A 15,759-nucleotide genomic window follows, 5' to 3' on the forward strand; every position below is an offset into this window, starting at 1 on the left:
GAATTTAATTTCTGTAATTACTGCTCATTATGAAGCAAGGAGCTAAACTCTACAGAGTTCATACAGTTACATCTCTTATAAAACATCTCCAATGCTGCTCAGACAGTATTGACTTGTGTTTTGTCAGCAGAGCAGTTACTGACAGGAGAGCAACAGAGAAGAAAAAGTTGTATGTTTCCAGAAGTCTGCAACATAATAGAATTTGTTAGTCTAGTAACCAAACATTCTTAAATAGTGATGCATTTATCCTTGCAATATTGTGTGAAGAAAAAAAAAAAATCCCTTTCATCTTAATTTAGAAACACAGATTTGAACAAGGTCATCCCATAAACCAAGTGAAATTCTGTTCCAATGACATGAGTTCAGGAGCTGACTAAATTGTCAAGTCAGTAGTGTTTGTGCTTTTGTCTATTGTATCCCACTTACCTGTAAGTAAACTTTACAATCTATTTAATAAGAACCTGGAAAGACTTTCTTTGAATGAAAAGGAATTTTATTAAAAAAAAATACACCATTTCTAATTGAAAACAGATAGGCCATGCATGTCCTATTATCACAGAATCATAGAATATCAGAATGGTAGGGGTAGGAAGGGACCTTTAAAGATTATCTAGTCCAACTTCCCTGCTAAAGCAGGTCCATCTAGATCAGGTCACACAGGAATGCATCCAGACGGGTTTTAAAAACCTCTGGAGAAGGAGACTCCACACCCTCCCTGGGCAGCCTGTGCCAGGGCTCCCTCACTCTCAAAGTTTTTCCTTATGTTTAAATTAAACTTTTTGTGTTCCAGCTTCTTCCCATTACCCCAAACTCTACAGATCTACTGTCACTTTATGAGTTGGAAAATTTATGAGAATTACAATCCATAATGAATGTGGAAGTAATGGTTAACTTTGATCCTAAATTACACAGAATTAGAAAACCAACAAAACCCTATTAATAGTAACTTACTTTTTGTAACAACTCCTTCAAGGCGAATTATATTTGGGTGATCGAATTGTCCCATGATACTAGCCTCTCTCAGGAAATCTCTTCTCTGCCTGTCCACATAGCCACCTTTTAGAGTTTTAATTGCAACAGGTATCTCTCTTTTTCCTGGTGTCTTCAGACGTCCACTGCATACTTCTCCAAACTCACCTTAAATAGAGAAAATATTTCTTAGATCATTCACGTGCCTGGAAAACTATAGTACAGTTCTTATTTGTGAACTCAAATAATTTTTTTTTCAAAATAATCTTCAATAGCGGCTGAAAAGCCGTCTCTTTTAATAGTTCAAGGTATTTGTAGTTGGCAGTGAAACAAGAACACAAAAATGTTCCAGAAACACATATTGCATAGAAGTGGACAGATAAATAATGAAGGGATAGCCAAGTTCCTGAGTTTCATCACATCCTACAAAAGCAAAACATTCAGCACTACCTCATAAAAAATTATCACCTTTCCTTTATGCCACCCCACAAGATCATCAAGACGTGTACTTTCACTGCAACAGCAAAACACTCTACCCTCCAGAGTGTGGTTCATGTTACTATATTGACACTTTGAGACTGAATTTTGCTATCAATATGCATATGATATATCTGAGCATGCTACGAGGAAGGAATGCAGTAACACTTAGATTTTAATTCTAATGATGACAAAATATCTATATAAAATATCTACTTATCTGTGTACAGGGGTGTCACAAACTAAGACTTGTAAAAAAAGAAATGCTGTGAAAAATAAATGCCTGATGATCCTATAAGCATAGAAAGCATTAAAAATGCACTTAATGTTATTATGCCTCAGAAAAGCAATTGTATATGATTTTTTAAAATGGTCTTACACACCTATACACCTACTTGAAATTAATGACATATTTCACTATTCAGAAAGACAAAGGTCAACAGTTTCAGCGAATCAGGATGAGAGGAATCTCAAACCTTGCTTCATCTGATGTTTTCCTGAGTATGTAAGTGCCTTTGAAGAATGCACACCTCTGCATTCCCTTTACACATTTACTAATTAAGTTTGTATGGAAATCACAATTTTCCTTTTATCTTGAGGCTACACAGAAGTTGTTTAAAGCCCCTTCCAAATACAATATGAATACCTGCAGGTCAGTTTTTAATGGGTCATAATTCAATAAATGAAAAACAGTGTTCTCTAAAAATATTTCAAAGCAATTCTCATTGCAGAGCACTTTCATGGCAAAACTAAATTCTCTGCCCCAGCTATTTTAGAATCAGAAGTCCTAGACATCCTAGACAGATACATTTTTAACTGGAAGAAATAATTTGTTGCCCCCTCCATTGAGTGCTGTCTGAATTAGTGTTCCTTACACTTTAAGGACAGAATAACAACAACAAAACCCCCAACAAATAAGAGAGCTCTACCCTGTAACAGTGTGTCTTCAGATACAAGCTGAATCTAGAAGGGAGAGGCCTTAAAGGCAGAAGTTTCACTTCAGAAAATTATAACTACCTGATGTTATAGGATTACAATGGATATTGTCATACAGCTTTTATTTTATTAGGTTCTGTTGCTTCCACTAAAACAAAACAAGGTTTATTAGCCAATAAGATCTAGGAAGAGTGGAGGAATTAAAAAACAATTTCAGAGCTTTCCTTTCGCTTCAAAATAGAGATGTCATCAAGTGCAAAAGTGGAATTAACAGATGCTGAACACAACCTTTGAATAAATTAGCAACTTCTTAAATGGCTAGAAAAAAATCAAGTGTCCCAGGTCTTCTTTCTACCAAAGAAACACCATTTAAAAAATTTGCACTTAATTTTAAAGAATAAGTCAAAGCATGTGCTTCCCTGACAATCTCTGTATATATGTGAAAATATGTCATCAGACTAATGCTAATCTTTTGACAAAAGGGGAAGAGATTTTCCTATATGATTTTGTCCCTTGAGCTCTTAGAAGGCTCTACTTGAGAGTTTGACTGATTACTGCCGCTGAAAAAGTAGTAGCTAATTTGGACTTTTAAGGTCTCAGAACCACAGAATTGCAGGGCTTGGAAGGGACCTCTAGAGATCATCTAGTCCCCCTACTAAAGCATGTTAACCTAGATCAGGTCACACAGGAACGTGATCAGGTGGATTTCGAAAAACTCCAGAGAAGGAGACTTCACAACCTTGGTGGGCAGCCTGTGCCAGGGCTCCATTCTATAAATCTTACTATAAAACAAAGTTGTGAAACTTGAATGTTTGGAAGGAGACATTTTGTGATACATCCAGCGGTGTTAGGATGCATCTCTAAAGCCATGACCTTACTGCTTGTTACTGGCTTTTCAAACTTATATGCCTAAAATGAGAAAATTTACCAGTTTCTTTCTTTTGATGAAACAGTGAAAAGCAAAAATACTAGAGCCTTAATATCCAGATTTTTAAAAGATTTCATGAACAACAGATCTGCAGAAATGCAAAATACTATTTTTGAGAATAACTTGGAAAACATAGCTTATAGAATAAATAGTTTTGTTAGTATAAGATAATATAGGAGCACTGCAACTGCATAATTTCATAAATAATGGCATTCATATCTCAGGGACTGTAAAAGGCTGTTCATCGAGTGTTTTGAAATGAATTAAACTGAAAGAGGCAGGCGAAGGATTTATAATCCCAAGATTTATTACCTGTAAAACATCCAAAGCAGAGGAAGGAACATTGTGTCCTCTCCCTGACCTGTTCCTTTTCCCTTTTTTGGACACACGATTTGTACACTTAAAAAGAAATGTCATTCCCCTTAGATATTGGGATTGATAAACTAATGAACGTAAAGACTAAAAGCAAATTTTTTGTGATGTGATGTCAAACAGATAGTAAGTTATCATCAACTCACAGAACACACAGTTACTACATTTAGAAACATAAGGTATGTGTAATAACTTCAAGTTCCGGTTTAGACTAGATGGAGATCAATGATACAATATAAAACATTGAGCTACTTAGGCTCAGAAAGTTTGACAAGATTTCATTTCAGAGTATTTATTCTATTTTCTATCATGTTTGTTCAGATAAAGAATTTTGAATGTTTTTAAAGTCAAAGAGGAATATGTTCAACAAAACAGATTTTTTAAATCTAAAAATATAAGTCTTATTGCTCAAGTCTGAAGATAAACAAGACAAATGTTGACCCTGCAGCAGTGAAGTTCATGACTGCCTGTGTAATAAGTAGAAGCTAAGAGCCAGATGTCAATGAAGTCAACAGCTTTCCTTGCTTCAGGAAAAATGCTGGTGAAAACTACAGAAAAAAGATAGAGTTCATTGTCCATTCTGTTTTAATAAAGTGCAAATAATCACTGGTTCAACAATATAAACCCCAGAAGTCTTACTGTGTGTTATACAAAAAAAAGCTAATTGAGCAGTCTAGAAACTTACCCTGCGCAAACCACAGATGCTTTTTCTCATTCACTCATAACATATGTATTTCTTAAAATAAAACAGGAATAGTCAGTCATTTAAAAGTCTGATATACAGTCTGGTATTACTACATGAGATCAAAACAAATGTCTGACAACACAGTTGCTGCTGATAGAACTGAAAGGTCACAGCACCAAATACAGCTCAACTCATTTCCCCAGTTTTAGTCATTAGACCTGTGTGAGAAATGGCAGAAGATTTAGATTATAGAAAGAATATAGTGTATTCCCTGTGCAAAATCAAAAAGTTGGCCTCTTCCTCGAGTTTCAACATTTTAACAACAAAAATATCAGGGTAATTGCAACCTCTTCTTTCCATGAAGAGGTACAGAAATGTTAAGACAAAAACCAAGAAGTAACGGAGCAGTAAAAAAATGTCATGGACAGGATAAAATCAAACGATATGATAACATTTCAGTAGGCGCGGTAAGCACTATATTGAGAATGGTTGAAAGGGATCATCTGAAGAGAATCTGCAACAATGAATAGATGGCAAATTGTGGGAACTGTCAAAAAAGGTTCCTAGTGATCCGTGTAATGAACTAATGGGAAATCTCATGGACTACTAGTGATAACAAAAAACCTCAGCCAAGAGTTTTGTATCCAAGAGTATACAATATAAAATTAAACAACAGTAAAACTTTGTCATAAGTAATAAAAGAAAATAGAATAGACTACTCAGTTTCACCATTTAAACAGTAGCTACTACTAGAATGTGAACTTAATACCTGTTATTTGGTTGATGATACCATGAGAAACATAAGCTAAGCACTTATAAATACTTTCTATTTTGCCTATGGTATTGTAATCTGCTTGCTATTATAATATTTGATCAAACTGCAACTGTAATTTTGATTATTAGGCAGTTTCCTCTACTGCCTTTACTCTCCAATTTGAATAGAGGTATCAGAAGAAGTTATTCCAAGACTAACAAGGGAGACCATTAACAGCTATTAACCTGGATAGTCTTTCATTTAATCAAAAAATCTACAAAACAGTATTTTTCTTCTCAGGGGAATCAGATGTAAGGTTGGAGATGATGGGAAGCCACTAAGTGGAAGTAACCTGACTACACAGACATCTTGAATCTGGATTTCTCTGCAAATGTTGCTGTTTAATGCAGATTTCTTATGTACATGGAAAAAGTAAACGATGAGTAATTGAGAAAGGACTTTCCAAAGTCTGTTCACCGAAGCACCAGAAGGAAGGGTAGGGATTCAGAGAGTTTGTAGATGTACTAGGCCACCATAAACATGCCAGAGGGGAAGACTGTGAGAACTGAGATAAAAATGTCAATTAACCATCTCCATAGAATACGGTGGCTGCATTCAAAAAATTCAGCTCAGTAATGTTCACTAGGAGGACCTGAAAAAGAATTTTAACAAAAGTCTGCACTATTTTTTTTTTCTCAAAGTAATCTCATGAACTCGATGTCCTTAATCTGTTGCTGCTTTGCATTTCCTATTACCTGTCTAATAATATGAACTTTCAATAGGAATGTTTATTAAAGCTACAACTAAACATGCAGGCATACTATTTTTATTTTGGCTATGATGTCTTTTTGCTGGACAAGTGTAGCCTTGATCTTTGTAACTACTAAAGGATATTTTCCACTCTGCTGTTAGTGCTTGAAGATCTTTCTACTTTTCCAATTTGACCAGTTGTTGTCACCTTTTCTGAATCTGTTTTTAGTATGTGATGGAAAAAACAGCTTTATGTAGAGCAGTCAGTACATATGCAACGATTTTAGATATTTACTCTATTTCTTTTACACCTTGTTGTACTATTGTATTATTAATACTTGGCATCAAAGGAGCAGACCAAATTGTCCGTATAACATGGCTAATAAACGATTACAGAGAAATCTCTGTGCCTTGTGAAGCATTCAGATGTCCCTGTTCAACAGAACTTAACTAGGCAAATACTCTGAGGGGGCTCTTAGATTTTGCACTTTAAGCAGAGACTGAAATATAGGACAAAAATAATATGTAGGAAGTCATTGTTTTTCAAGCCTATAGTATATGTGTATGCGAGGTAAGTGGGGCACCTAAGAGATTTTCACTTTTAACAGAACTGTAATCAGAGATGAGAAAATCAGTACATTTTGTTGAAAATATTACTTTTGATTTGATGCTCTCATCCTCCAACAGATTAATCAGCAGTAAATAAGATAATGTACATTCCCAGTTCACATCACCGCAGATGGTAATTAATAGATACTTTAAAAGGGAACTTTCGTACAGAGTTAAGTAATCTGAAAAAATAAACTGGAATGTCAAATCTATCTGCACAGCAACTAGTGAATTGTCAAGACCTTTTGGACATGACTTTTTCCATTGAAAGAAAGATTGGAAACTGCTTTCAGGAAAAGATCAGTTACAAAAATTTCTTGACCAGAAATTCTAAATAAAAAAGCTCAAGTATTTGCAATGTTCCTCATTGACGTTCAAAAAATTTAAACTTTCAGTTCTTGAATGGAAATTTTGTTTTGAAAAATTAAAGTTACAGAAATTCAAAATGTAAACCATTGATCAAGCCAAACTGTTGAGATAAAACAAATTTAAGAAATACATCTATTAATTCACTTCTTACAAAATTTTAAAGTTTCGTTTTGTAAAACGTTTTAATTTTTTATTTCACTTTGGTGAAAATTGTAGAAGTAATTACCCTATGATAAGAAATCCTTTCTATCCAATTACAATGTTTCAAGTATAAAAAAAGTTTTAGGACAACTGTGAATTATAATGATATCTTATGTCCCCTAGCAGCTGTTGAAGAACTCTGCGAAAATTTGTACTCTCAGTGCCTCAGGCATTGTATCTAACCTGCATCTTGCCTGCATGGAAATGGGTTTAAATTTCACTGCAACTAGAGTGCAAGTCCTGCTAGGCAAGTATCTTTGAAGATGGCAGATTACATAGATAATTTTAAGAGACAGAAAATACATTTTTTTAAAAATTCAAAGCAGGGAAAAAAAATCACTCCTATGCATATATGAAAAGGGAGAGAGAAGCTGAGTAAAGAATTTTCATAAATGAATTGAGAATAACAACACCCTTTTCAGCTGAACTAAAATCAATAAGCTCAATCCTTGTCTGTTGTTTTCAATTGCTTTGAAATCAGCAGTTATACCAGTGCTGAATGTAGTTCAATGCTTTATAATCTAAGACATCAATATCTATAGCATGTCTGAAGAATAGGAAGAAATAAAGAAAATCAGATAGAATGTTTTCTGCAGAAGTCAGCCCTCTGGAGGCTCTCTCCAGCTCATAATTTCAATGGTGCACAGTGCCAGCTATATATTATCTGGCTTGAACAATCAGGTAAACTGTAAAGTACTGTAGCAACATGGACTGCAGTGTGAAACAGAATTTTCTCTCTTACTTTCAGGTCAATACTTTCACTCTCTTATTTGTTAATAGACCTGTTTTTGTTTTTTTTTCCTCTCATATTATTTGCATGACATTTTCTAGTGCATAAACCACTTTTTAGCAACACTGCAGACATTTCCATTGCTATCAGTGTAGTAATGTATCATTAAACGAGGAATCTCAACTGAAAAATCTCTCTCCTTTCTTGAGTGACTAGGATAGATGAAACAAAGATAACAGAGAAGAATTTAATTGCATTATGTCTTCTAATACTAATTTTCTTGACAAAACTTGCTAGAATGAGTTCTTTGATGGGCTTGCTACAAACAATTATATTTTTTTTGTCGCTGACTCTCTTCTACAAGATGCAACTCTGATTTTTGCAGTCTGTTGTACTGTGAATTATTTTTTATTGATGGCATTAAAGTTAGAGAAAGTAAATAAGGTTAAAAAAGAGAAGCATTTGCATGCTGGCATTTACTTAGTAAGTAATAAAACAGCATTATCAAAGAAAGCCCAGAATGGATACCTCGAAGATGGGCACTGCAGTATGTAACATACTAATTATTGCTACTGAAATAAAGTTACACTGAAGTGAAGACAAAACATCTGTGTTGTAATTATAAATACCTTTAAGACAAAAAATTACAAAATGCAGTCACTCAGTCACTCTTAGTATCTTAAGGAAACAGAGAATTATCCACATTGAGTAAACTGAAGACGAGTATAGTGTTAATGTCTTTCAGAGGGAGAAATTAAATTTCAGAACTGGAAATACAGCTCAGGATTCTATTCTTATGTTCATCAAAATTTATGACAGAGACGCCTAGCTCTCCCACCTTCTTTATCTGGTGGGGCTGAAATAATTAATGCTCCCCAGGCAAGTAACAATGCAGAGGATGTAATGCACCACAGAAACTTCAGACTCTCCTTGTCAATTTTTTTTTTGTTGTTTTGTTTTTAGTGTTTTGTTTTGTTTTGTTTTAATTTGTTGTTCATTTTTAACTGTGAGAAATGTTGGTGACATTTAATGACATGTTGATTGTAACCCATACACTGAGATCCCCTAAGTTAAGAAGTTTACAGGCCTTTTTCTAGCTTTGTCTTTCTAAGTTCTCAGGAAAATACAACTAGTTAAAACAGAGACCAATCTCAGGACTTGTTCAATAATGAAATGCTATCTATCCTAGATAGTTAGAACATAAGTTACATAAAACGGTTTTAAAAGACTAATTTCTACAAGTGAACTCAATGTCTATTGTATTAACCACAAAGGTGTGTTTTTTGTCACCACTGAGCTGCCACCAGGACCTCTAGTGAACTCTAGACAGTTGCCGTGAGTCTTTATCCCTACAACAGCTTTCCAAAAGTGAACATGTAGGAACAATTGCACAGCACCTTCCTGAACCGCAAACCCTGACAGTTAAACCAAAGCTAAGACAAGAGGATAACACAATGCACAGAACAGACGTGCCTATAAACAGAGCACATTACCAAAAGGAAAGTCTATGAAAACGTGAGAGGCACGTTGTGCCCTACACAATTAATGAGCTTTTGAAACTTGTTTTCCAAACAGCTCTGAAATGGTATACATCTCCAATGACATATTCTCAACTGAAGGGAAACACCCCATAGACAGGAACAATTGTCCAGATATAATTCCTCTGTCCCCACCACAGACTCAGATAAAGACAAGCAGAGATGTAAGAGGAGGTCCTGCTCCTATTTTTCTCATTCATCCTGCTTCTCATTCATTCCTGCTTCCTGCTCCACATCACCTTTCATTCTGTTTATACTCTCTAATAAAATCTTTCTCTTATCCCTTTCTGCTGATGATCCTTCCCTGCACAGCTACAGGAAAGCCTGTCTCAAGAAAGCCTCTCACCTTCCCTCTTGTACTTCCCCTATTTTCTATTTAGAATATTTTTTCTCAGTCTTCTATATTCTGATCTTATCTTACCCAGAAAGAGATTCTGATCTAATCTTCCTTTCAGTGACAGAGAATATGTTCCACTAACGATGGCAATTGCTGAATGACACAGTGTTTTGAGTACATTTGTAAGAAAACAAAAAATACCAAAACAAACTCAATTCTACCCAGAAAATTCATACAGTCTTTAAAAAGGTTTTGGATAGAACCATCTCTTTGGAGAATCTGCCACAAAAGAACTCATCATTTGAATATTCCCACATTTGGAACATTAGTCAAATACAATCACAGAGTCACAATACCTCATGTACGCCACACTTGACAGTGAACTGGTACTATCAGAGTAGTAGTGAAGACTCTTCACACTTGAGCATGAACTGGTACTAAATGCTCACATTTTGTACTATACTTGACCACTTGTATTATCGTGGTGACTTGAGAAAAGCTGCCTTTCCATGCCTAGACATTTTTTAAAGTGGATATACTTTACCTGCCCCAATAACTCTCTCAATACGGATTCTTGAAGGATCTATCTCCTTTGCAAACTCATGGACAGCAAGAGATGGGTCTTCATACGTGTCTGGATCAATATATGTTTTGATTCCTGGGAAACGTACTGCAAAAAAGAGAGAATATTAGGGATGAAGAATGCTTTGATAGTCATGCACTGTAACTACATATGGTTTTCTCCTTTTTTTTCTTTCTTTTTTTTTTTTTTTTGGACTAGATAATTGAAAGCATTGGAAATAATATATGAAATCTTCCAGATTTAAAGTTCAAGAACTCAACAGAAGAAGATGACACAAAATTACTAATGCTTGCTACTAATATCACACAAACTATACTGTAGAATGCACATGAGTTGTCCAAAGTTGCTGTCAGAACCAAGGCCTTCAAAGACTGACTGAATGCAGACTCAAAGATTTCCTCTTATCCCTCATGTGGCTTTTTTAGGTGAGGCTTCTGAGACTTTAAATAGCTGAGGGTTACAACTCCATAGAGAGAGGATAAGTCTCTGTCAACCCAACATTAGCAAAAGCATTCAAAAGTACAGGCTGAAACTGTAAGCAAGGTCCTGCTGGACTCTGCTCAAATCTCCTAAGGTATTCTGAGTGACTGAAAGCAGATACATCTTTAGGATTGTTGTAATGCATTGTGAAACCAAACATCCATTCAGCTTGCATAACTAATTGTCACTGTCAGTGTAAAGAATGAAGGATATACAGGTAATAGGTTCACAGAATCACAGAATCTTAAGGGTCTCTGATATTATTTATACCTCTAGTTACTGTTATGTTTGCTGGCTACATGAGTCCCAGAGTTACCCTGTCCCATAGGAAGAGAAATTCAAATGCTACTCTTCTGCTGCTTTGTCTTTCTCCCAGCTGAATACAAGCATCTCTTGAGGTACAGCATTTCAGGCAGGAAATTTAAGAGGACAATAAGGCTTTTGGAAACTTGTCCTTCACAAAAAATAATGGCTCCAGCTAAGTTTTAAGGCAAATGCTATTGTGGGTAAGATTATTTATTTATTGTAAGCATTTCCTTTTGAAATGCTATTTAGTATTTTAGTCTGAAGAGGCTCCTTGGAGTCTCTGTACTTAGCTCACATCCTTAAAGAATGCTTCAAGTACAGCTGGTAAATCTGGAAAACGTAGCAAGTCATGAGAGAAACTATGAGCTCTGAGTTGGTCACTGGAAAGGGTATTTACAGAGACACCAAGTCAGAGCTCAAAAGATACGGGGAAAAGCAGATCCTCAAGACTAACAATGATTACTGCCAAAGCAGTTTATCTTTCACTTTTCTGGTCCTTGGGCAATTTATGCAATCTGTCCTTTACTTTGAGAACAATGCTTTCTAATTCACTTCTTCAGTTTACTGGTGGATGGCTGAGCATTCCTATTGCCAAACAGGTCAAACCTTTGAGATCATTTTCTCTGAGGATAGGTCCTGGAGGACTGTGCTGCTTTGTTCTCTTCTGATCAGATGGAACAATCAGAGAGCCAGGTGCAAAATGAGAAAAAAAATTCTAAAACTATTTATAAGGCTTTGATAATTTCTGTCTGCTTCCTTGGAGATGGACATGGCAATAATGGGCTGATGCCAGATTGCTTTGGCATACTCCAGCAAGACACCATTTTCTGGCATGGCTAATATCCTTTGTGTTCTTGAGTATAGCATGTCCTACAACTTACATTGTTTCTCTTGGACTATCTTGATGAGAATTTATCTAGGCTGCTGCCATGTAGTGATTAAGTTCTGGAAAACTTTCAATCCACTAAGAGATGTAGGTAATGATTCATCTTATCAGGATAAGAGGAGAGTAGTGCAGCTGTGTCCAGAGAACCTCTTTGAAAAGAATTAAATACCTCTCAGCCTTCTTTCTCTTTTCACTTAGTAGCTGAGTCTAAAGCAGCTCATTATCTGATGAACCTAAATGCATTAGGTAAGAACACATGTTCAGGACGTATGAATGTGTCTGGGCTTTCTTAAATAGTGTGCAACTGTCATTTGGACCACTGGCAGTAGAGTACACACACCATACAGAAATAAAGAGGACACCAGACACCGTGGGATGGTATATTATCAGCAAGATTGAAGACCCTTTTCTAACTCCCTTCAAAGAGTTTATTTCCTGAAATCTTCCTGTGACACACACTGAGCTCCAAGGGACCGTGAAAGGATGAACAGTAGATAGCTTTCTTCTGCACACAGCAGAAGCATAGAGTGTAAAGTATGGACATGACAAATCTGAGAGAAGGAACGGGAAATGTTAATCAGTGGAGGTTTTTCAGTAGAGATTTTTTTTTAACAGATTCAACCAGTTTAGGAGAGGTCACCCTTATACAGATCCCAGCAGACTGCACAGCCTTACATACTGTTTCAAGTTGAGATGCTGAATACCAAATCTATAGATTAGTTAGCAGTTACATAAAGATGGCTACTAGCATGAAGGAGGTACCTCTTATGGAGATGCTGAATGATCTGTGTAAAGGATGGAGTATTGTTGACAATACAGTCTTAGCTGCTGGGGTAAATCACAGTAATTCCTTTTTATTTACATACATGAGTAGAGACATGACCCTTCAAGTTTAATGCTGAGATGATTGCAAATGAATGTGAAGCTTCTTGATGAAACATTCTGTCAACGTGAAATACAATCGTCATTTATTCTGGCCTGAAGACACTGAGTGAGGCTTTTCTCAAATTCAGTCAGTCTCAGAAGCGTATATCAAACTCTAGCGCAGGAAGGTTTTTATCTTCTTTCCTTTCTGATCATGTTTGGAAACAAATGAACAAATCTTCCTTGGAAGTACCCTTTATGGAAAAATGTAGCTTTTCCTTGACAAAAAGAGATACTTGACTGGATTTTACTTCTAATGACTTAGCTTCTTGATCACAGTATTTCCTAGGATGCTATACAAAATGACAAAAAATCCCACTCCATACACCCCTAAAACCTCACAACTACCAAACAACAAACTAAACTAAATAAACTAATATATTGCCCATGAGAGATTTGCCAGATTTCCTCTCACTGCACTCATCAGTGAGGAAGAACATGAGGGAAGGCAATCCCTTGCACTATTTATTTCTTAGGTGACTGGAAGTATAGATACCTAAAGTCAAAGAGAACTGGATACAAATAAGGCACATAGTTTGAGGCAGAAATTAAATATAGTTCAGACCACGTGAGAATTCAAAGAAGTATCTCTGAAAAACTGATAAATATTATTAATAGAATACCATAAAACCTTTTTAATTAGAGTGAACTGAGTGTGGTTGTTCAAGAGGATAGGCAAATAAAGCCTCTTGATGGTGCAGACAATAAGGATCTATTCAAATGGTCAGATTAAAATGTCACGGGCAAAAACTGTACAGAAAGCAATGAACATTCTTAATTTAAAACATGATATAGATGCATGTAACACAGTGTTGAACTACTTACAATGTCCATTTTGCAAATGAGCCCTTCTCTTCTCTTCAGATTTCATTTTGGCCTTTATGTACCACTGGCATCTTTTAAGAAAAGTATTTTATTTTATTAAAATACTTGTCATACATAAAATAAATGTACATTGTTTTACCTGCACTTTTACAAAAGCCAAAATCTTTGCATTTGAAATATGTATTTAGTTATGAATCTAAAAAGAGGAATATGCATGAAGAACTATAAACAGATTAGAAACAAATAAAAGTAAACCACGGTTCAATGATTTGTATGAAAATGACTACTTAAAGTCTGATAATTCGCCTCCAATTTGACTCCTCCAAAGAACCTCTATATTTTAACAAATTATTACTTCTTTGCATTCTTGTTTGCATATATTGGTTTGTGATAATTAAATGTTATCCTATTAACTTTCATATCCAGTGCTCACATATTCTTCATGAGATAATAGTTTCTATGACTTCACCGCGTTTCATGAAAAAAGAAAATATTTTTTTACATCAGGACCACTTTTTTTTTTTTTTCTGAGTAGCTCTGTGCACTCTAAGCCAGGCACTGACTTGTTATTTCTTCTAAAAGAGTAGTTATTGCATAGCATAAACAATATGCAGCCTGCTATCTGAATATGAGGATTTAGCAGGTGCCTGTAGGATTGCTATAAAATTACGAACCCTTGACAAATAATACTAAACTATGTTGATGTTCATGAACCGTTAGCAACTTTACTTGACACTGCAAGAGCACATTGGAAAAAACTGCCACATGGCAAGCTTCTGTAATGAAATTTCTCCCAGCCTGAATGCTGCCTACCTGCAGGAATGTTGATGTTGATTTTAAAGGGTCACATAGTGGGAGCAACTGTTTTAGTCAAGAAAAAGCCAAAATACTTGCTCTTGGTCTTAAACCTCTTTTTCACCTACTGAACAGCCTAAGAAGTATGATATAGAGAGAAATCTTTCGGTCTAAGGACTAAGCTAAGGGCTATTAGGGCACTGACCCCAGTGCAAAACAGCAGTGTATGTGGACATGTGTTTTTGTGTACAGACTTTCAGTTCCAAGACCAGGTTGAAAAAAAACGATTAGTTTCTGTGTGTTCACTACCAGTAAAATTATAAAATATTAATAATGGAGATGTGAGAAATATGAACATTTCCGCTACATTTCAATAGTTCATTTAAACTACTGAAACAAAGTAGGAACACTCACAAATTCATTCACTGCTACAGAGGTGATGATGAACGACTGAAGGGTAGAAACTTCTGGAACTATCATGGTTATATACCCTTATGGATGGGAACAGCACCCAGTGGATTCTCAGCTTCTGTGGAAAACTTTAGATTGCATAGTAGTTTCTGGGACCACTAAGGATGTCAGTGCCATTTTTAGAACCTGAATAACTGGCCTTCAGTGTGACAACTGCCAGAACACTACACACAAGCTCTTAAAGTGTCTGCCCAAAGGAACAGTCAAAGAAACATGGTTTTAAGTCTGTCCAGTGCTCCTAAGTATGCATGTGACCTCAAAACAGAAACCAGTGAGTAATCACCAGCAGAGGAGTCTTCCAGCTCCCCATTCCCTGTTAGTGTTGGTTACAGAACAATCGGAGAGGAATAATTTCTGTAGTGATAAAAATAAATAACTGAGCTTTAACATTGCATTTCCTGGAATTTAGCCAAGACCCCCGTCTCACTGGAAGTCTCTGTCACTTTCATTTTTCTATCTACAATTGACAGCCATGCTTCCTGCTTGCTCTTGGTAGATAATCACCCAGTGAAGTGCAGAGGCAGGTGCTCATTTAACCCAGCCTCTCCACTATGAATAGACTCATCAGCAGCCCTGCGATTCGACAGCTCATCAAATTGCTAATTCTCAACAGTGAAGCACATCTGTAGGGTACCCATCCCATTTTTCATGCAGAAATGTGCCTTCAGTCCTAAAGTAAATTGAGTATTTATTCAAAATTTTCTTACTCTATCTTCTGCAGAATACACTCTTATCTCTGCATTTAAGCAGCACTTCAAAATTAATTCATATCTTACATAATTGAAATGGTCTCATTGAGTAAGATGTTAGAAAGCTAAGAACCTCTGATATCCT

The 15,759-nt window shown here is 35.8% G+C and overlaps 1 protein-coding gene across 1 annotated transcript in view; it reads right to left on the reverse strand.

Annotated features, from left to right (window-relative positions):
- EPHA6 (EPH receptor A6) overlaps window positions 1-15,759 on the reverse strand; it is a 497,763-nt gene that overhangs the window by 100,288 nt on the left and 381,716 nt on the right. The window contains exons 10-12 of the mRNA XM_062003218.1: window positions 13,660-13,730; window positions 10,200-10,325; window positions 952-1,137 (exon numbers count right to left, since the gene is read on the reverse strand). Coding sequence (XP_061859202.1) covers window positions 952-1,137; window positions 10,200-10,325; window positions 13,660-13,730 — 383 coding nt within the window. The remainder of the gene's footprint in view (window positions 1-951; window positions 1,138-10,199; window positions 10,326-13,659; window positions 13,731-15,759) is intronic.

The sequence above is a fragment of the Colius striatus genome, chromosome 1 (genome assembly GCF_028858725.1).
Source record: "Colius striatus isolate bColStr4 chromosome 1, bColStr4.1.hap1, whole genome shotgun sequence".
Taxonomy (NCBI): Eukaryota; Metazoa; Chordata; class Aves; order Coliiformes; family Coliidae; genus Colius; species Colius striatus.